Here is a 24,636-nt window from a genome sequence, read left to right on the forward strand (position 1 = left end):
TTGCTACTATCATTGTACCAATTTGAGAGAAGTCACCATTTAGAATATTTATTTTTATTATTATTATTATTATTATTATTATTATTATGAATAAACCTATTTTTATAAATTTCATGTAAAGAAAATTTGTATAATATACAATAAGCAAACGATGCAAAAATTATATTTCAATTATTTATAAAGTCAAATTTACGAAATTAAAACCTCTATTAACTTAAAATAAAATAAAATAAAATAAAATAATAATTAATATAATAACATACTATATTAGTTATATTATTATATGTTATTCTGACATCTAATAACTGATAAAATAACCACTAATATAGTAGTATCTAATAACTGATAATATAACAACTAATATAATAACATCTAATAACTGATAATATAACAACTAATATAATAACATCTAATAGCTGATAATATAACAACTAATATAGTAACATCTAATAGCTGATAATATAACAACTAATATAGTAACATCTAATAACTGATAATATAACAACTAATATAATAATATATAATAACTGATAATATAACAACTAATATAATAATATATAATAACTGATAATATAACAACTAATATAATAATATCTAATAACTGATAATATAACAACTAATATAATAACATCTAATAACTGATAATATAATAACTAATATAGTAACATCTAATAACTGATAATATAATAACTAATATAGTAACATCTAATAACTGATAATATAACAACTAATATAGTAACATCTAAAAATTGACAATAATATAGTAAGTAATATACTAACATAGAATAATATAAGAACATCTAATAATAATATAATATATAATAATAATATAATTTCTACTATGATAACATCTAACATATATTAAATAGCATATTAAAATTCAAATAATAAAATTTTACAAAAAAATTCAAATTAAATTTCAAATGATCCTTTTAATTCTACAATATAAATTCCAACGTCAACCTAAATTTCAAAATTACCAAACCTAAATATCAAAATTATCAAATAGACTTACACAAAACATCAACAATCATTAAATTTTCGTATAAAACTTGCAAAAATTATTATTGAATGGAAATTTATTTGATACCCAAAAGCGAATTATTTTCAATATTGCAACCGGAGGGTTAGACCCTATATTCATTTGCAAACTGTATAAATTTGATATTGGCTAGATACACTAATGAAATATATTTGGATTTTCTGAAGAATACCAAAGAGGCGCTTCCCATGTAATAAATCCAATTTGCATATTCGTAGCAAAATAAGAAAATTTTTATCGCCAAGGGAAGTATATTTATATACACACCACCAAATACGTTTTTACCCAATTAAATTAAATTGCTTTCGATATACGATTCATTTAGACTGTATCAACCAGCAATTTTTGGGAATTATAGACGCTATGGGGTGTGTATTTCTATATTTATCTATAAATAGAAACGTATAGAAAATTTCAGGGTATCGGATATTTTCCAAATATATTCGACCAGGGGGGGGGAGAGAAGATATTAACATATTAAATTTGCAAAAGGTTTTATTCTGGTGTATACGCGAAATTACAAAAGATTCATAGTCTCAATTTCGGGCTGGGTCCATAGCTATGCGGAGCTCCTGGCGAAGTTAGCGACTGGGCCCCTAGATTTCCACTCGTCTGCGAAGCGCCCGTGATCCGGGGAGAAGCGCAACGTCGAGGAGCCGCCGCGCCTAGAAATTATGGATGGCTGATGCCTGAATAAATGACTTTACGATATCTAGCTGGTGGTTTGTATATTGGAAACCCCCGTTTCGCACCTATGCTAATTTTATTAAATCCATCTTTGCAGATATTAAAGTATGAAGTTAATATTTAGATTCGTTTTTTAACAAGGTTTAACAATCTCGTCGCTTTAATTCGATTTGAAGTAATGAATTTTTGGATGAATAAACAATAACGTAGTCGAAACCATAGTATTAATTACTTTTAACTACAATTAAGAAGGACGTAATACTATTTATTATTATTATTATTACAAAATTCTTAAATCGAATTCACATAAAAAAATTGTAGATTTTACTGTATTTTTAAAAATTAAATAATTTCTTTAAATTGATAAAATCTTTAATCATGATAATTAAAACACCCCATTACGGATTGTATCTAGTATAATTTTCAATGAAAATGATACGAATTGAAGGAGAAAGATTACATTATGTAACAGTTAAATATTTACATGATTTCAAATTTTAAATATTTATACTTATGAACATGGCTATGAAATATATTAGAATAGAGGATCCAAAAAATTTTGGAAGGCTTTGAGCAACTCTACTTTCTTCCAAATTATAAAATTAAACATTTTTATTAAGCTTGACGTTTAAGATATTTTTTTAAATGAAGCATATTTCATATTTCTTAAAACCGTCTTTTACACAACTAGAGCCAATGACCAAAGCGAATGTTAAACCTAGAGGCAGAAATTTGAAATAGAGTGATCCATGTCATTTAATTCTCCCTTTAATAATATTGCATTCATAACTACCACAATTTGCATTCGTTATGAACAAATAAATTTGATTTAAAGTTTAAATTAAATGAAAATGTTAAAAAATTACGTCCCCACACGTTTTACTGTATTTCCTTAATCTCACAATTTATCAAAATAATAAATAAGTTTTTAATTCATTACATCATAGAATATATTACATTTATTTATTTATTTCAATTTTTATTTGGTTTCATAAAATCAATTTTCTATAATTATATGCAAATAAATACATTTAATTTAATCACGTGTCTATGCAAATTAGTAAAGACAATAAAATTTAATAATTTAATGTTGCCTGACCGGTAAAAATTTACATTCAGGGGTAGTTGTAGTTCGCAATTAATAGACGTGATCGTAAAAATCTTCAAATTAATCATAAACATTAAGAGGGCTACGTTTAATATTAGACTCGCTTTTGAAAAGACTCAATTGCAAATATAAAACTAGTCTATTTCTGGAATCTAAACTAAAATGCGAGCTATTTTCCCTAAACTTAGCGCGACAAAATTTAGCACCTTAGCACCATTCATCTAGGTTGCATTAGTAAAATTAACTTTAGGCCCGAAAGCGAGTGCAGCTCTTTCTAAATTCATAATCGTTTTAAAGTCCCGTTTATCTTGAAACACTCATAAAGGAACCCGCTGCGGAACTAAACATATACTTTTTTATTTTCACTTTTGCAAAGGTTTCGTACGAGTTTTTAAAATGTTCGTTTAATTTCTTAATATTTTGTATTCAGTTCCTAAAATTTTCTAGATAGTGTAAAACGCTTACACTATCTAATAAATTTAATTAATTTAAATTTAAAATTTCGCCATTTTAAATCATTTTGTAAATGTGACCTCGTTAGAATTATAAATTTAAAGTAATTAAAATTAGATGAACGTTATTAAAACCGCGAATATGTATCGAAGTTGAATATTTTACTTTTCATTAAAATATTTCTCTTCTTTCTTTAGTTTTAAGTAAATAAGTAAGTATTTTAAAAGAACTTTCCGCGTGGATATTTATAAAAGGTACCCCACCCAAATTTCATTACGAACTATTTATATTTCATTAACGCCTATTTAAATTTCACTGATATTCTAGAAATGTAGGAAGCTTTTTAAAAAGCCATAATTAAAATAGGGTTAGGAGCAGTTCAATGGTTCGAACGCAACGACTTGAACTGGCCGAACCCGCAAAACGCTGGTTTTCCAGCCACATAAAACATAATTACAGAGAAACGGGAAAATGCGCGGGGTATAATTGCTGAAGCTGATAAAATCTGGACAAACCCAACCAGGTACTTTTCAAAGCAGCCTGGTATACTACAATTATATAAAATTGTTTTAAGTACCTGACGAGAAAAAGGAATAATTCAAAACCACGACAGAAATTTGCAAAATTCACGACACTTTAGGCACTCCAAGTATTACTTGACTTCCTCGGTCGTTTACTTAATTTACAGCCTACCGTTTTTCACATTTCTTGCCAAATTTAAACTAGGATACGTGAAAGGTTTTCTATTTCTCCCTAAATTACGTCAACTTTCGAGGAATATATTTTGAAAATGCGTGTTATTTAGAGAAACAATTCAAATAGTCAATGAATTTATACGTTAATGTTAAATTACTTGGAGGTGAAATTAGTAAACAAATTTAATTTAGTATTAAATAAATGTGTTTTCGTTGAAATGAAATTATTTGAAAAGGGTGAGAAATTTAGAGAAATAATTCAAAAAGACAATGAAATTATTCATATAATTACCTATACGATAATAAATAATTAAATTAAGATGCAATTAGTAAACAGATTAAATTTAGTGTTAAATAAATGCCAGTTTTCGTTGAAATGAAATTATTCGAAAAGGGTGAGAAATTTAGAGAAATAATTCAAAAAGACAATTAATTTATTCATATAATTACCTATACGTTAATAAATAATTAACTTAAGATGCAATTAGTAAACAGCTTTAATTTAGTATTAAATAAATGTCAGTTTTCGTTGAAATGAAATTATTTCAAAAGTGTGTGTTATTTAGATAAATAATTCAAATATTCTATGAATGTATTCTATGTAACTATACGATAAAATTAAATTAAATTTATTATTCATTTTTTTTTAAATTTAATTCAGATTAAAGTTCGATTTAATAAAATTATACAAAATGTATGCTTAATTTCGGTAATATTTTTGATGTAATATAATTACCGTAATAAACTATACGTATGACGACTGTAGTCTCGCCCACATATTTATAATAATATTACTAATAATAAAGAAATTTAGTACCATACATGTGGGCTTACATTTTATATATATAATAATATACGGTACACAAATTTATGAATTTATAAATATCTATCTTTATATTAGATGACATACTTTCGATTAATTACTAACTTATGGGCTTATCAATAATTGACTGAAATTTGCTAGTGTTTCATGATCGCTGTAGAAAATGATAAAACCAAATATAATTTAATTAAATCAATTAAAAATTTTAAATTAAAAATTGATATTCAAAATTCCGCTAATATTACTACCCGGAATAGTGTATAAATGTATGGACCAATCACCGCCAACTTTCTATAAAAGCTTAATTTTAAAATTTTAAAGATAAATACGACCCAAAAACCTAACGCAAATTATATTAATTACAAAATTATACTGTATTTTTAATGAGAACGGTGTTGAAAATAGCAGATAACTAGTGTTGTAAGTCGGAAAATTTTCCGTATTTTTCCGAAAAAAATAAAAAAAGATTTAATTCCATGATTAGTCTAATATTGTTTGCAAATTTAAATAAAGCGGATTTTCCGCCTCATTTTTTCGAATCTGAAAGTAAAATTAAACATCTAGACTAGTTTAAACTGATTCACAATGTAACACTATTAATGTTTTGTATTATGTTTACTGATATTAGATATTTTATATCGATAAAAAGTTAAAAACATTAAAAATCCTTGAAAAGTAATTTCAGTTTCAATTATTTATTTTTCCGATTTACGGAAAATTTTCCGGAAATTTTTCCGCATTTTATTATTCCGGAAAATTAACAACACTACAGATACCCAATATCAGAATAGCGTTTCACTTTAATGAACAATTTAACGTGCTAAAATATAACAAAAATAGGCCAACATACCACGGTCTTCCGTATAGCCTACATAATCTACAGCGTTTCATAAAATAAGAAGTATTTGATAAACATAACGGTCTATCAAAGCTACCCAGCTCATTTCTAAAATAGAACTCGTCAAGAATGACACGCGACCATTGTTTTTCATTACTTCCCGTTATTTGGAATTGGAATTGTAGACTTGGAGAATACACAGACACTTTTTTTCGAGGAGACGTTTAATAACTCTGTAAAAGGCTTTCATTTCCCAGGAAAAGACTCGCAGACTCTCAAAACAAGAGCGTTTAATTATTCTAAGTTTAAAGTAAGTACGGAAAATTGTGGATTTTGGAAAATGTATGTTGATGAACATTGTATCATAATGACTAACTACCGACACTTTATCGACCTTACTTCACATTTAACGTTAATTGTCAGAAGTGCTAAATATAACTTTAAACGTGGTTTTTAACAGCGTAGATATAATAATCATTTGGTCTTTGATAGAAAAAAACAACTGCGTTTAAGACTAGTTAATATTTACGTTTAATTAACCCATTTTGTATTATTTCCGTTGATTCGGATACCAAATCAGTCAATACTACCTTATACTAGTCAATGGCTAAAATAAATAGTACCATTAAAAACTTAATACAATCGTCACGCGTATTACCGAAATAAAGCTTAAATTTGTTAAGTTAAAATATTATTAACGTTAACTTCAAACTAAATTAAAATTAAGCAGAATTGAGTAAATGCCCACAATATCTAAGATGAAGAACATATTGGTTTGTAAGATATTAAAACTGTTTACTAAAGGCACCTCAATTTAGATTTAATATTAATGATTAAAAGGTTATTTCATTGAATTATTTAATGATACATAAATACGAACCAATTAAAATTTATACCACCACTGTTTAAAGATTGTGGAAAATTTTGGGTTATAAAAAGTGTTATTTTTTGGCGCGCGCGCTTCCGAATATTTCCGTGTAGAGGGTCTCGTGCGTTTTCGCGCGAGCTCAACAAAAACAAAAATATGCGCACGCTCTCTAGCTTTAACTGCACGATGACGTAATCACGTGACCTCTCGTATTTTATATAAAGAGCTATTAAGACTCCTCAAATTAAGGTTTAACTTAGGCCATAATATCCATAATTTAAAATACATCACTTTGGTACAAAATCAGGGCAATAATACCGAACAAATATTTAAATACGTTTTGAATATCAATTTTTACGCGATATTATCCGTCGCTTTTAAAATAGAAATGATATCGCAGTATCCGTTTCAGTTGCAGTCGATAATTTAAATGACTTTATATAATACGTTGCAGGGGGTGAATTTAAATTTAATTTATTCATGTTTGCCGAAGAATATAAAACTAATTTGTCAAATTAATAACTGAACATCGCCGGCACGGTGCCTTTTAAATTATTGAGACTCGTAATTTCAAACAAAAGTTGGTCGTATTGAAATTTCCTCAGTTCAAATATTTTTCCGAGCTAAATGATTCAGTTGTAAAACCTAATTTTATACCAACTATATAGAACCAAATTCGCCTCTTTTGGGTATTTTTTTAGAAGACCGCAAAATAAATTTATTTCTTCAATAACAGAGGTGGTAAAAATACAAATATTAATATCCAGATTGCTCAATTTGAAGCTCCACCTTTTCGCATATATTGGCATAATTGAAAATGCATATCACGTCATGGTTCAGACTAATGTCTATTACACTTAATTCCGATGCCAATGCGTCGCCTTTTTCATTTTTCATTTCAAAAATTGGAAACCCAAACTGAGATTAAAACGTTGCTTACAAAACGCGTGACTTTCACGCGACGTCACATTTCGATAGTTATAAGGCTAGGGTCGCCGTCATCAGCTCCCAATAACGGCCAGCGAACCACTTAATTTCTCATTAAATCTTATTCCAGGAATTTTCCGTATTCAAATTAACCCCTCCCCCAAAAAGCAAATATCACAAACCAACATTTAAAATGATTAATTTTTCAAAAAGAATTGAAATCTTAAGCAATTCACGAAATTAAAAATATTTATTAAATATTATTATACGCATTCTAAACTGGCCACCTGATTTAAAGGAATTAAGCCAACAAATATGGTTTTATAAATCTTAACATTTGAAGTAATCTTTAGAAATTTGGGAAATGAACAGTAAAAAGTCTGGAAATAATAGTTTCGACCAAAAAAAATCGAGAAATCTTTAATGAGTATCTAAGTAATTAATTATTCTTTTAGAAATCATTAAGTTATTTGGAATCAAAAGCATTGTCCTGAAACTATAACATTATTTGGAATCAAAAGCGTTGTCTAGAAATCATAAAATCATTTCCAAATCCAAAGAATTGTCTGTAAATTATAAAATCATTTGGAATCAAAAGCTTTGTCTAGAAATCATAAAATCATTTCCAAATCCAAAGAATTGTCTAGAAATTATAAAATCATTTAGAATCAAAAGCATTGTCTAGAAATCATAAAATCATTTAGAATCAAAAGCATTGTCTAGAAATCATAAAATCATTTGCAAATCCAAAGAATTGTCTGTAAATCATAAAATCATTTAGAATCAAAAGCATTGTCTAGAAATTATAAAATCATTTAGAATCAAAAGCATTGTCTGTAAATTATAAAATCATTTGGAATCAAAAGCTTTGTCTAGAAATCATAAAATCATTTGCAAATCCAAAGAATGGTCTAGAAATCCTAAAATCATTTGCAAATCCAAAGAATTGTCTAGAAATCCTAAAATCATTTGCAAATCCAAAGAATTGTCTGTAAATCATAAAATCATTTCCAAATCCTAAGAATTGTCTGTAAATTATAAAATCATTTGGAATCAAAAGCTTTGTCTAGAAATCATAAAATCATTTACAAATCCAAAGAATTGTCTGCAAATAATAAAATCATTTAGAATCAAAAGCATTGTCTAGAAATTATAAAATCATTTAGAATCAAAAGCATTGTCTAGAAATCATAAAATCATTTAGAATCAAAAGCATTGTCTAGAAATCATAAAATCATTTCCAAATCCAAAGAATTGTCTGTAAATTATAAAATCATTTGGAATCAAAAGCTTTGTCTAGAAATCATAAAATCATTTGCAAATCCAAAGAATGGTCTAGAAATCCTAAAATCATTTGCAAATCCAAAGAATTGTCTAGAAATCCTAAAATCATTTGCAAATCCAAAGAATTGTCTAGAAATCCTAAAATCATTTGCAAATCCAAAGAATTGTCTGTAAATCATAAAATCATTTCCAAATCCTAAGAATTGTCTGTAAATTATGAAATCATTTGGAATCAAAAGCTTTGTCTAGAAATCATAAAATCATTTGCAAATCCAAAGAATTGTCTGCAAATAATAAAATCATTTAGAATCAAAAGCATTGTCTAGAAATTATAAAATCATTTAGAATCAAAAGCATTGTCTAGAAATCATAAAATCATTTAGAATCAAAAGCATTGTCTAGAAATCATAAAATCATTTGCAAATCCAAAGAATTGTCTGTAAATCATAAAATCATTTGGAATCAAAAGCTTTGTCTAGAAATCATAAAATCATTTGCAAATCCAAAGAATTGTCTGTAAATCATAAAATCATTTGGAATCAAAAGCTTTGTCTAGAAATCATAAAATCATTTGCAAATCCAAAGAATGGTCTAGAAATCCTAAAATCATTTGCAAATCCAAAGAATTGTCTAGAAATCATAAAATCATTTGCAAATCCAAAGAATTGTCTGTAAATCATAAAATCATTTCCAAATCCTAAGAATTGTCTGTAAATTATAAAATCATTTGGAATCAAAAGCTTTGTCTAGAAATCATAAAATCATTTACAAATACAAAGAATTGTCTGCAAATAATAAAATCATTTAGAATCAAAAGCATTGTCTAGAAATTATAAAATCATTTAGAATCAAAAGCATTGTCTAGAAATCATAAAATCATTTAGAATCAAAAGCATTGTCTAGAAATCATAAAATCATTTCCAAATCCAAAGAATTGTCTGTAAATTATAAAATCATTTGGAATCAAAAGCTTTGTCTAGAAATCATAAAATCATTTGCAAATCCAAAGAATGGTCTAGAAATCCTAAAATCATTTGCAAATCCAAAGAATTGTCTAGAAATCCTAAAATCATTTGCAAATCCAAAGAATTGTCTAGAAATCCTAAAATCATTTGCAAATCCAAAGAATTGTCTGTAAATCATAAAATCATTTCCAAATCCTAAGAATTGTCTGTAAATTATGAAATCATTTGGAATCAAAAGCTTTGTCTAGAAATCATAAAATCATTTAGAATCAAAAGCATTGTCTAGAAATCATAAAATCATTTAGAATCAAAAGCATTGTCTAGAAATCATAAAATCATTTGCAAATCCAAAGAATTGTCTGTAAATCATAAAATCATTTAGAATCAAAAGCATTGTCTAGAAATTATAAAATCATTTAGAATCAAAAGCATTGTCTAGAAATTATAAAATCATTTAGAATCAAAAGCATTGTCTAGAAATCATAAAATCATTTGCAAATCCTAAGAATTGTCTGTAAATCATAAAATCATTTAGAATCAAAAGCATTGTCTAGAAATTATAAAATCATTGGCAAATAAAACGAATTGTCTAGAAATCCTAAAATCATTTGCAAATCCAAAGAATTGTCTGCAAATCATAAAATCATTTAGAATCAAAAGCATTGTCTAGAAATCATAAAATCATTGGCAAATCCAAAGAATTGTCTGTAAAACATAAAATCATTTGGAATCCAAAGAATTGTCTGCAAATCATAAAATAATTTGGAATCAAAGGAAATGTCTAGAAATCAATAAATATTTTTAAAAGAAATATCTAGAAATAATAAAATCATTTGGAATCAAAATAAATCTATAGAAATCTACAAAAATCGAGGAAAGTTTTTGGCAATCATTAATACTCCAAAAATTAGGTTTTTATAAACCAAACAAACACTAATACTTGTCAAAATAGTTTGAAATTAAAACGACTTTAGGGTCTTGACTCAACATCATCTCACGCGGCTTCAGTTATTTTTAGAATATTGTGTAAGCTACGTCTTATCAAAGAATGGCTTTTAAAATAACAGTTTTAAGGTCTTAAAAAGTAAAACGTCAGCGCGTGTCATAGCGACTCGGGAACTATTTAGCATCAGGATATAAGATTTTTCGTTCATTTTTAAAGCGTGATAAAATACGAATAGAGGCTGCGAAGTAGAAGGGGCATTCTTTAAAACCCGGCAGACAGCCGTCGAAAGGGAGAGGCGAAAAACAATTTCACTTGACACGTTGGGGAAGCCGGGCTTTTCATTATTCCACTCTATGAGAAAACATCACAGTCTGACATAGACTCTTCGGACGTCGAGGACACCGATACGCCAACGGGTAAAGGCTATACGATCCCGTACGTGTAGCGACTACCAGCTAACAAGGTCGTCGAACGAGACACCCCGCGCGTTCTGCCCAAAATCTGGACTGACAAAATTTTGGGGAAAATTTTCGAGCTACGTCCGCGAAATATCAATTTTTCCTCCAGTTTTCATTTTTGTACAAGTTTTCCTAAAAGTTCGCGCCGAAGATTGACAGGGTCCAAGATTGAAAAGAAGGTGCTCGGATTTTTAGCAGTTTAAGGGTCATCCCAGCCCCCTATTAAAAGAGAAAAATTTTGGGGTATTATTTTGTCAGATTGCCGCTGTCATTAGGTGGATACTTTTCACTCTGGAACTTAAGGGCTACTCATTTTACCCTAATTCCAAATATTCCCCTGTTCCGGTGACCATAATTACTCTACAGAGGAAAATATTGACCAAAAGTAAAAGCTTAAAAGTCGAAATTTGGTGCTACTCCATTGATGTAGAAAGTTTAGCTTAGAGTAAATAAAAATTATATTTTTAGTAGTGGCGGTGGATTTTTTTTTAATAATAATAAAAATAATAATAATAATAATAATAATAATAATAATAATCAGCTAGGCTAATACCCAAGGCACCACCTTAGGCCTAAGTCATCATGCGACTTTTGAAGCCATTAATTTAGGTGGCCGGGTTACAATGCGTAGGAGGGTGGTGGCAAGCCCTGCATGCCACGCGTTCGAGCCAACAGCTCCCTACACGAAACCAAAGGTCTCGAGGGAAAACCCCTTAAACCAGTGGGGAGAGAACTTGCAAACTCTACGCAGAAGGAGTTGTTCCGAGTGCCACAAGCTGGGATCGAACCCGGCTCCTCTTGCTGCGAGGCGAAAGTGCTAACCACTCCGCCACCCCACCTTTAGGGGGTACAGGTTTACATCTTAGAGATTTCAATCGGGTTTACAAGCCTAATAATTACACTTCATAAATCACATTTCAGTCTATAACTTTCCAAATTCATTCAAATTGTAGGAAAATTTTGGCGAAGTAAGAAACACGAAAATATCCGAAAGACAAATTATTTAATTGAATGTACTAAATTATTTAAATTATGGTAATAATTGGTGACAATGATTTAGTTAAATACTAAATTAGACTTGCAATTTGCTAAAATATTTTCCATTTTCGTGAAAATTATTTAAATATAAAATAACAAGACCGAAATCTTCAGCGTTTTAATTAAGAGAAAATCATGATATTGATTTTAGTTCCAGAATAGGAAAAAAAGAGTTTACTATCAACTTATTCAGTTTTGGAAATATCTCTTCCCCGATTATGATACCCCAACAAAATTATTTGGTAAGTCAGTGGCGTACCCAAATAATAATGAAATGAGAAACTTTTGGAAAACAATTATAGAAATAGTAACTAAATTAAATTTAATTCCAAAGGTTCAGGATAGTAAAACCCAGGCTCCCCTGCCATTTCCGGGATACACCACTGCAAAAATTACCTACCAAAATTAGCAATGTTTTTCCAAAAACCATTTTATTAATAATCAGCTAGGGTAATACCCCAGGAACCACCTTAGGCCCAAGTCATCGTGCGACGGGTAACCAGGGCCGGATTAACCCCAATATCTGCCCTAAGAAATTTAAGAATTTTGGTGCCCCCCCCCCCTCATTAGTTAGTAGACGCCGGACTCAGGAAAACAAAATTCTTATTTTAAATCTTGGATAATACTAATACAGATGCATTTATATTTTATTTATATTTTACTCCGTAACTTAATTTTTTAACGTGTATGAGATACATTTTGTAGGATAATTTTTTATATTTTTTAATTTAAATTTTATGGTATATCCGCCACTGAAATAAGGCGAAGCGTCTACAGCTGACATCGGCAATTCGCCAAAACGACTACCTCAGTACCTCTATAAATATATTGGATACCGCCAAACTGGTGGCGGGAACAAAATGGTAACACGAAATGTTTTGACTATACTAAAGTATAATAGATGATGCCAGACTAACATTATTTCAAAATGTTTTCCGAGTTAAATGTATTTACTGAACTGTGAGTTTTAATAAATAAAAATTTAACCAAAATACGTGACTTTAGTATATTTAGTATAGTCAAAACATTTCATGTTGCCTTTTTGTTCCCGCCACCAGACCCGCGGTATTCAATATATTTATGGAGGTAATCGTTTTGGCGAATTGCCGATGTCAGTAGCATTGAATTGGGAATAATACTCAATGGTCAGTAGACGCTTCAAAGGAGTATATTAGTATAAATATTATATATTTATACTGATATAGTTTTTTTTCTATTTAGTTTTAGTTCCATTGTATCATTATCACATTTTTTAGTTTTTCCTAATGAATAAAATTTCGATGGTGCCCCTAATTTCTATATTTCTTGATGCCCTAAGCAATTGCTTTTTTTGCCTAATATTTAATCCAGGGCTGCGTGCAACGCGAGCCAACAACTCCCTACACTTACTAATACCGTTAACTTCTACAAGTTTATATGGGAAATTGAAACAGAAGAACTCGGGAGAAAACCCCTTTAACCAGTGGGGAAAGAGCTTACAAACTCCAGGTAGAAGGAGAAGTTCTGAGTTTTCACCCAGTGCCACTAGCTGGGATCGAAACCGGCACCTCTTGCTGCGAGTCGATAGTGCTAACCACTCCGCCACCCCACATATTAGATTCAGAATTTAAAATGTCGAAAAATTTTGATACCTAATAAATATAGTAAAAACAATTACCTTGAACATCAATATCCAAACAGTCCGCACTTCCAAGAATCAGTTAACAAAACAGGTCACGGGAAAAAACAGTCTTTTGGTACGCACAGGCAATATCTTGACGTTGATCCCGGGATAACTTAATAAACAAATACCCCTGCATTAAAAATGTTTGTTTGATATATTCGTACAATATCGAACTGGATCTTCTGAGGGAGAGATACGGGAAGCAATACGAACAGCGAGAGAAAAAACAGAGCAAAGTTCTTCGTAGTACAAAGTACGAGCCAAATTTGCATATTTTTTCCCAACTACTCTCAGGGACTCAAATTATACGTTCCTAGGAAAATACGCAACAGCGATAAAAGAGTGTTTCCACCCATTTTACCAAAAAGACGATCTATCATTTAACTTATAATTTCGAAAACTACTTTATTCAATAACACAGGTTATCCTAGATTTTAAATATCAATTTTAATATTGAAAATAAACATTATTGGAATAAATATTGATCAATTTTAAGTAATATGCTATTCCGGTAAATAGAAAATATAATTTATAAAGACAATCAATCTAAATAAATAATTTAAATATAATCAATAAAAATATACCAAAAGAAATTAACGTTATATTTATAAAAATGGATTTTAATATCTATATTATAAGTTAATAATTTAATAAGAAAGTAAATAATAGAAAATAATATTATTAATTATATTAAATATAATTTATAAAAAACAATCAATCTAAATAAATAATTTAAATATAATCAATAAAAATATACCAAAAGAAATTAACGTTATATTTATAAAAATGGATTTTAATATCTATATTATAAGTTAATAATTTAATAAGAAAGTAAATAATAGAAAATAATATTATTAATTATATTAAATATCGCGTTTAAAATTAAGAAAACAGAATAGTACTTAAATAATATAAATCACTCTGAAAATAAACTTAAATAAATAAATAAATTAAGGTTTTTAAACAACGCGAAATTTGAAATTTTAAAATAAATACACATTATATTCATAATAGGTTTTCGATCAGAAAATACATCAAACATTTTCAACGTACTTTCTATCATCCATAGACATTGATTAAAAACGTGAGTTTAACTTACCACAAAATGAAAGATTTAGAGTAACAACAAAACGGTAGGCCTGAAGGACAAGGCGCTACTGCTGATTTAGGCCTATATGTCCGCAGATTTTATCTCTCTCTATGGCTTTGTTTAATCACGTAGTTCTGCCGGTGTATCTTGACCCAGTAATTCCGAAAAGTATATATATATGTGCACATATAATGCAATAATGAAAAATTTACCAAACACAACTAAACAGTCTAGAGTCGAAGGGAACGAACATTTTTTTATCCGTCCAAGAGATACGTGGCCTAATAACGTTATTTTGCGCGCCTGAGTCCCGCGATAATAGAGTCATGGCGTGATCAACTCTGATGAATGCGACGGCCGCTATTAACTTCGCTATATATCAGAAACAAAGCGTTACATTTGTTGTTTTTTCTCGATAGCCAGGTCTGACTAGTTAAGGTGATAGTTAACGACTATTTTAATCTAGGCGCTGGCGAACTCGGCACCGTCCAACTGCGGCATCAGGTGACCGATCTAGACTTCAAAATGTTCTCATATACCGGGTGTTTCAAACGGTCACGCACAAATTTGAAGGAGTTGAGAAGAATGCCTGTTTTTAACCATTTTACTACGATGAGTCAAAAGAGCGCCAGAGAGCTTCAAAGTGTGGCCTACTAGCCCCTGGAAATAGGTTGCAACAAGCGCAAAACCAAGCAGCAGGGACTTTAAATACTGTTTAAGTTTACTTTTTTACGCTGGTTACCTCGATTTGTTAACCAAGTCTATTTTTACCTATCACACGAACCCAAACCTTAATGTTCACATTTCCCTGCTGCTTGGTTTTGCGCTTGTTGCAGCCTACTTCCAGGGGCCAGTATTCCACACTTTGAAGCTCTCTGGCGCTCTTTTTACTTCCAGGGACTAGTAGCCTAGTAGGCCCTACTTTGAAGCTCTCTGGCGCTCTTTTAACTCATCGTAGGAAAATGGGGAAAAACAGACATACTTCTCAACTCACCCCCTACAACTCCTTCAAATTCATGTATAACCTTTTGAAACACCCTGTAAAAAGGCTATTAAATTTATTTTCTATACTCGGCGAATCTAGACTGTCACCTAGCGACTGTGCAATTTCGCTAAAACCAACTGCCCTCGTCTAGTTGTCTGCCGCTTGAATATTAGCCAAGTAAAAAGGTCGATAATGAACAAATAAGGAGCCTCTATTTTTTGCTATCTCCAAAGTGTACACACATTAGAAAACGCATTTTACGCGCATGTAGGCTACGCGGGTAAAGGTGCGGAACCTGACAAATGAACCTTTTGGGCCTGAAAGGAATTTGCTACTGCGTATTTTTTAGGCCTTAATCTTCTAAAATTCTATTTTGACTAAACATTAATTAACACATATATATTGCACTGCTTTCCAGAAATACTGTGATTAAGTTCCATAGTATATTTAGTGTAGAATTTAAATAAAATAAAATTAACTAACAAAGTGCCTTCTTGAATTTGTTTTGCTATTTATACATAAATATTGAATTTGAGTTTTATATTATATTTACGATTGATTTTAAATAAAATATAATGAAGAAACCTTGCCTTCGGGAATTTGGTATTGGCACTTACATCCAGGAATTTAAATTTCATATATAATATAGCCAGGAAATTAATCTCAGCATATATTTTCCCTAGGAAACTAACTTACACACATATGTTACACCCAGGAAATTAATTCCCACATAAAAGTTACCGCCAGGAAAATAATTCCCACATATAAGTTACCGCCAGGAAAATAATTCCCACATATAAGTTACCGCCAGGAAAATAATTCCCACATATAAGTTACCGCCAGGAAAATAATTCCCACATATAAGTTATCGAAAGGAAAATAATTCCCACATATATCTAACAGCCAGGAAATTAATTTTCACATATTTTCTCAATCCACGAAATTAATTTCTACATATATGCTTCACTCAGTAAACTAATTTTCATATATATGTCCCACCTAGGAAATTAATTTCTACATATATGCTTCACTCAGTAAACTAATTTTCATATATGTCCCACCTAGGAAAATAATTTATACATATATTCTACCCAAGAAATTAATTTTCACACACATGTTACAACCAGGAAAATTAATTTTCACATATATGCTCCACTCACTAAATAAATTTTCACATATATGTAACAGCCAGCTATTCAATTTCCACTTAATATGTAACAGCCAGGAATTTAATTTAACGTATATTTAACAGACAGGAATTTAATTTCCACGTATATGTAACAGCCAGGAATTCAATTTCCACATATATGTTACAGCCAGGAATTTAATTTCCACATATATGTTACAGCCAGGAGATTAATTTTCATATTTTACACCAAGGAAATTAATTTCTACATATATGCTTCACTCAGTAATATAATTTTTATATATATGTCCCACATGGGAAATTAATTCCCACATATAAGTTACCACCCGGAAAATAATTCCCAAATATAAGTTACCACCAGGAAAATAATTCCCACATATATGTAAGAGCCAGGAAATAAATTTTCATATATATATGTAAGAGCCAGGAAATTAATTTTCACATATATGTAAGAGCCAGGAAATTATTTTCACATATATGTAAGAGCCAAGAAATACATTTTCACATATATGTAAGAGCCAAGAAATACATTTTCACATATATGTAAGAACCAAGAAATACATTTCCACATATATGTAAGAGCCAGGAAATTAATTTTCCCAAATATGTAAGAGCCATGAAATTAATTTTCAAATATATGTAAGAGCCAGGAAATTAATTTTCACATATATGTAAGAGCCAGGAAATTAATTTTCCCAAATATGTAAGAGCCAGGAAATTAATTTTCACATATATGTAAGAGTCAGGAAATTAATTTTCACATATATGTAAGAGCCAAAAAATAAATTTTCATATATTTGTAAGAGCCAGGAAATTAATTTTCACATATATGTAAGAGCCAGGAAATTATTTTTCAAATATGTTACGTTTTCTTACATAAATATTAAATTAACGTACCAGCTTATATTTAAAAGGGTTATATTTTTTACATTAGCTGAAATTTAATAATTTCAAGCAAAAATCATGACGGGGATATTTCAGCCAGCCTTGGTTAGAATTACATACTCGCTCATTGGTGTAGTTTTTCTAATTTTAAAATCAATAAGAAACTACTTATACTAAAAATAAAGCGAATAGTATAATGAGGTTACGTAAGAAATGACTGTTTTCGGCATTCGTAGAAAAATAGGCTAAAGCCATGACATGATACCGACATAATCTTATCAAAGCAGTTGAGCTTGATATAGTTATACCATTCTTAACATAAAATTACGTTTATAACTAATAACTAAATCTTTATGATTTGCAACTAATTTATTCTTTTGTAACAATTTAATAAAATACACGTAAAATATTTATAATTAATTAATTTTAGAGTAATGTTAATTAACATTAAAAATGATGGTATTATTGTATATTAAATTTAATAATAATAGAGCTATTGAACATTAAAATTAAATCATTATTATCATGAAAAATAACAATTCTATTATACATTATTATTAAAAATATTGGTACAATTACGCATTAACATTAAAAATAACAGCAGTTATACCATCCTACGCATTGTAACCCGGCCACCTGAAATAATGGCTTTAAAAGTCACTTGATGACTTAGGCCCAAGGTGGAGCCTTTAGTGATTAGCCTAGCTGATTATTATTATTATCCACGTTAACATTAAAAATTAAACTTTAAATATCTTAAACTTTTGAGATAATTTACCAAAATTAAATTTAAAAATAATAGAAAAGGTATTAAGATAATTTAACATTATCTCAGGCAGTAATAATTTAATAATTTCCAATTAAAATTACGTAAAATCTACTTACTTTTAAATGCAAGCCTAAATAATAATTACCCGTGAGAAAAAAAACTACCATAATTTTTAACAAACATTACACGCCTCTAGCAACGTAAACTATAACTTAGGCTTAGTATTTCATATTTTGTACCCGCTATCTAAAACAGCTCTACCCAGAGGTTCCTTTATCAGTAGATAAAATTCAAATTAGTTCCCCCCCCCCCGCTTCGGGACAATCAGCCCCCCTCACTATAGTTGGCACCCTCAAAATTTCTCCGAGTTTTGAAGTAAACGTGTTTTTTCACTTTCAATAAAAACGATTACATAAAATGCTGAATATGCAAATAATTCCTGATAAGCGCTGACAGAGAATTCCAATAACCTACTATGCAATTTCGTAATATATGAAAGACTAAGATAACACTAACAAGTAAGAGCATTTAAATTTTCGGCACATCAGTTGTATAGTCAGGGGTGTCAAAGAACGTAATATTACACACTTGCGCCATAATAATTTGTCTGTATAAGTCACTAAGTTCAAATAGTAGTATGTCAAGTTACCAAAAATTCTGGCAATCTCCCACTGCTTGACGTTTCTAAAACCGGAAGTAAAAGAAATTAAATACATTTTTTTGAAAGAATCATAAGACTGTTTTCGAAGTAAGTTATAACAATAATTTAAAATGGTAACGACCTTAACCATTAACATTAATACGCGTTTGTGGCTAAAATTAAGTAATGTGTACTAATTGTTTATTAAAATTAGCTAAACTTTTTGAAAATGAAGTCGTTTGAAGCTAATAGAGTATGTTGTATTTTCCAAATGGGCAGAATATTTAAATTTATCGTTTCTTAATATTTTCTTAAAAGACCTGGTGCTTAAAATGAGGAAAATGTCTTGTTAACTTGACGCACCCTTAATAGGTAAAATATATAGGATATGGTCAATGGCATGAGTTTAGAGTCTACAGAAAATTAAAGTAAAGAGTTTCAAATCTTTTTTATCACGGTTATCACGTTTCTAACGCCGAAACGGCAAACGACCGAACTATAGATGAAATTTATTCGCAACATGGCCGATAGATGTCAACATTAAGCGTCTTCCGAACTTAAGCCTTAAACGCGACATCTGTCGAGAATGTTGGAAATAAATCGTATCTAAATTTTATCCTTTGATGTTTCAAACGTGTAAATATTTCTAAAAACTAATTTAAAACCTCTGTTGAAATTTCAAGTAACTTCTAAGATTCTTTAAGATAGTCCCGATATTAAATGTAAAGCTTAAAATTCTTTATGACGGTTTAGTTTTTGAACGGCTTAAGCTCATACTAATTAATCAACACCAGTTTAAATTAATTCAAATAATATTTACCATAATTTGATAGCAGATTCATCAGTGGCCAGGATAACGGTAACATAAACTGAGCTAAACTTGAAAACGAAGACTTAACCTCAACTAATAATTAGTAAACTCCACTAATAATTAGCAACAAGATCGGTTAGTTAAAGGTATAATTAGGGCGTGAAAGGGAATAAGAACTAAATCAAAAATTCTTCTGTTAACACGCGTTATGCCTTGTTCTTAAAGTAACTAGCACCAATCGGTCCTAGCTTATCTCAAAACAGCCTCATAATCTGCTCTAAAAACTAGTGAAATTCAAAAGTGCGAAACTTTAACTGCAACCTAAACTACAGCTCCACTGAGCTAGATCAAATACTAGTAACTAGACAAGGTATAAAAAGCACTAATAAATTAATTAACAGCAACTCGATAAATCTGGAAACAATAAAAATTGGATGAAGATTAATAACAACTCAATTATAAATGAAATAACTTTAATTATACGCCATAAAATGTAAAAAAAAACCATTAGATTGTTTTCTGACCACTAGTTTCGCGTCTCTACAGGCGCATCATCAGGTCATTAGACGCGAAATCAGTTGTGCGACAACAATCTAATGTTTTTAAAAGTTTAATTTAATTAAAGTTGTTTTATTTATAATGAAGTTTTTATTAATTCCGTCAGTAGCCTTAGCTATTCGTTATTTACGAATAATAATTCTTTAGGGTGAAGATGTTGTAAAACTGCCCAAAGATACTCTAAAAATAGCGTCATAACTCAACAGTTGTCTTTCTAGGAAGAACTTAAAATAAACTCAGGGAGTGCACGAGTTGCTTGGAACAGCTTCGTCAAAAAATAAGGGGTAGTGTACGGTAAATAACACGTCCAATGATATTCCAGTTAGCGATGTTACACGTCATCATTTAAAGCCTATTTTGCGTCATAATTTAAAGTGTATAATTTAAGACGCGAAAAATAATAATAATAATAATAAATAACGCAGTAATAAAATATTGTGCTAGGCATAAAAATACTCTACTAAATAGGAAAATACTTAAAAAAGTGTTAAATATTTCATAATCAACAAGTACTTATTGAATTAATATCAAATAATACGAAATATCCGCTGTTAATTTCCTTTATTCCCGATGATAGAATAGTAAAAATGGGCCCTGAAGATAACTCGGAAGTAAACAAATTACCATTTAATTAACGTTTTTGCCCCCTTCAAGGAAGTTTTCCTCCCCCCTCCTTTTCCGAACAGTTCACTAATTAAAAGATGAAAAACAGAACAGTCGCAAAGGCCCGAAAAAGTCCCCCGCTCCGATAACGCGAGCCGAAAAATTTTCTTTTAAAGAACTTAACCTTTAAAGAATTTCCCAATTAAAATTGCACGCCATTTTATACATATTTTTTTGCGTCCTTTTGTTATTATTGCTTTTCGGAATGACGAGTTAGATTAACAGAGGGGGCTAGCGTCGCGCTAGTTTCGGCGCGGGTGGGCTTTAGGGAAACGGGGTTGCCGGGTTTAGTTAATTACCTATGAAAGTGTTTTTGGTGTAGTTCGAAAATAAAACAAGAGAAGAGCCGAGAAAAAGAAGAATCCCGGGGAAAAAAGGCGGCCAAAGATCCCTTATCAAAGACAGAGAGAATGGCCACGTAATTACGTAGGCTCCGAAGCTTCGACAGAAAAGTAACGCCGCATTCGACGTCTAGAGGGCGCTTTTCGTCGGTCCGTTCTAGTTAGCTGACGGTCTCCCGAGGGATTCGCCAGCGCCGAGCGATGGAAACGAGAAGGCGACGGTCGGGAGGGAGGGGGTGGACGCGAAAAAAAATCCTAGTTCCAGGCTTGTTAAGGGAGGGCGCGCGCCGCGTTACCATGGTTTCCGAGCGCGCGATGCTCATTTTTCTAGGATGCTACCCGGCAGGAGGAGCGCGTGCGCGGGGGAGGTATATCCGTCCGACGCTTGTAGATCCCCGAGCCGTGGCTTCCAGAGCCTGATTAAAGAATCAATAAATCTACTTCAAGCTGTTAATTACGTTACACGGGCATTCTCAAATTCTTCTTCGGCGTACTTTTTTCCCCTTTTTCCTATTTCAACGTCCACCGAGGCGCGGCGCCCTATTCCTATAATCGGGAACGGCGTGTCCGAATTAACCGGACAGAGTCGATTAAGACTTTTCCCTAGCGGCCGCGGTAAGAACTAAAAATGAGATTGGCATTAGGCGCTCTTACAAGACTCTTTTTTTTCTCTTCCCTCTACTTCCTTTTCTCTGGCGCTAAATTCCTTTTGCCGCAAAACTTACTAGGCCCAGATTAAAAACCAATTTCCAGTTCTTCTAGTGAAGGATAGACCGCGGAAAAATTCAAATTCTTCTAAAAAGTTAAAAGAAATAAATACTAAATACTATCTCAATATGTAATTTTATATCGTAGCTAACTTTGATTTTTATTATTTTAATATAGAACAGGGTTGCCACATTTTTTCACAATCAAATTCCCTGACTTTTCTAGGTTTTCCCTGACCATCTCCGGAGATTTTCCCTGACTTATTTGGTATTTTTTTAACCTATATTACAGAAAAAGTTTCTTTTTGCAACCGAAATAAAATTCCCTGACATTTCCCTGATATTTAGATTTTCAAAATTCCCTGATTTTATACCCATATTCAAATTCCCTGACTTTTCCAGGAATTACAGGTACCGTAGCAACCATGTAGAAGTATTTTAGTCTATATACTTAAAGAGTAGTTTTTCAGACTGATTTCAAATTCCAGTAAGCAACTTTGGAGGATATTTGACGCATGCGCGATAAGGCGAAAAGTATCTTGGGGTTCGGTTCACTAAATTTTCACCTTTCCTAGAACCCCAATGAAATTCTACATATTCTAACCCATCATAAGGTCGTAATTACATCATCTCGGCATTAACCCTAGTCAAAATAGTTCTGGTTCAACCGAGAGATGACGTTACAAAAAAGACTCGCTTATTAAAATAACCCAACGAATGACGTCATTCTAGTTACGTGTAAAATATTGTTCCACAAATAGGCCTATCCAAGAAATAGTTAATAATTTTTTTATTATTACTTACTTGGCAGTTTCCTTGGCAACCATACTGGATGAAGTTTACAGCATTCAAAATGTTTGTTTCAAAAATAACTACAACAACGTCTCGACCTTCAAAATGGCGAAGTTTCGAATTGGGAGCTCGTACATAACAGCAGTGTTATACACCTTGCGCAAATTTTTCCAAACCACATGCATTCAATTAAATAAAACAAAGTTGTTTCTTGTATATTTTTTATTTATTTTTTTACCAAACTGACGAAAAAAAAAACAAATTCATACAACATGGTGAAGAGAAAAACCATGAAAAAAATAGATTACTTCGTCCAAACTTTAAAGAAAATAAAAAGGAAAAATAACAAATAAAAAACTCGGAACAAGATTTTGCTTTCGGAGAATCGTCGGGAACAAATTAGGTGGGGAGGGTTAGAAAAGAAAAAGGGGGGAAGTGAGACGGAAAAAAACGGCCACTAGATGGGGTTAATTTAATTATCGGTCTTTAATTAAACCTAGGGGAAACTGTCTTCGTCTTCGTCGGCCATTTCCTTGGCGTACTCCAAGTCTTGTTGCTCCCTCTCGCGGCGTTCCTAAAAAACACACCAAGATAAACATGCCACAATTAAAAGTACTCAAGAGCCAGAATCGGACAAAAAAGAGTCCGCCCTTCCTCGCTAATAAAACATCATTAGGAAAGCTTCCATTAAAGAAAAAAACAGTTAATTAGCTTTTATTACGTTAAAACTACTTCTAACGTCGTTAGTTATAATATAATTGCGTTAAACACGACCCTTATACACTCGAGATACTTTATATTATTAAAGAAATTATTTTGTAGGCCTAAAATAGGCCAAACGCCTGTAGAAGTGTTCTACAGGTCTAGCAGCCACGCGTACCCATAGAAGAGCTACCAGGGGTACGGCGTATTCCTAGAGTAACCTGACAGTATCGAGAAACTTAAAAGGTTATAGAGTATCCGTTAATGTTTGGTATGTAGGTCGGGTAAATATTATATTTAGCGTACAATAGATATATCCGCGAAGATCACGATTTTGTTCTTTTCTTTAGGATATTCCGATTAAAAATTAGGAAATTTTCCGAAGAAGACTAAGATTAAGAATCTTTTCTAAGCCTAGGACGTAAAAAAAATTTGAGATATGAAAAAAAAATTCGGTGTCATTTTGACTGAAAATGATGGCCACAGGGGATGTCAAAGACGGGGTGGAACTTAAATTTCAAAAAGAAATAAAAAAATATAGGGGAGGGGACTAATTCAAAGCCTAGCAACGGGGGAGGGAGGGGGGGCACGAAAGGGGGAATTCAAAAACGAATAAAAAACCGCGAGTACCTCGTTAACCCCTTCCTACGGCGGCCGATCGAAACTGATTTTTTTTCTCTTTCTATATTTCCAGAGGCACGGCAGGGCGGCAGAATCAAAAGGGGCGGTTACCATGGCGACGATCTCCCTC

General features: G+C 31.0%; 2 protein-coding genes across 4 annotated transcripts in view; both read right to left on the reverse strand.

Annotated features, from left to right (window-relative positions):
* The window catches only part of nab (NGFI-A-binding protein homolog), a 145,261-nt gene extending 131,357 nt beyond the window's left edge, over nt 1-13,904 (reverse strand). For all 3 annotated transcript variants that reach the window (XM_090162416.1, XM_090162417.1, XM_090162413.1), the window contains exon 1: nt 13,790-13,904. The gene's annotated coding sequence lies outside the window, so the exon portion shown is untranslated. The remainder of the gene's footprint in view (nt 1-13,789) is intronic.
* A 9,483-nt stretch (nt 13,905-23,387) lies between these two features.
* Nucleotides 23,388-24,636, reverse strand: part of Rpn3 (regulatory particle non-ATPase 3) — a 42,569-nt gene continuing 41,320 nt past the window's right edge. Inside the window, exon 9 of the mRNA XM_090163138.1 lies at nt 23,388-23,757. Coding sequence (XP_090019264.1) covers nt 23,680-23,757 — 78 coding nt within the window. The 3' untranslated portion in view covers nt 23,388-23,679. The remainder of the gene's footprint in view (nt 23,758-24,636) is intronic.

The sequence above is a fragment of the Leiobunum rupestre genome, chromosome 11 (genome assembly GCF_980474605.1).
Source record: "Leiobunum rupestre chromosome 11, qqLeiRupe1.1.hap1, whole genome shotgun sequence".
In the NCBI taxonomy this organism is placed as follows: Eukaryota; Metazoa; Arthropoda; class Arachnida; order Opiliones; family Sclerosomatidae; genus Leiobunum; species Leiobunum rupestre.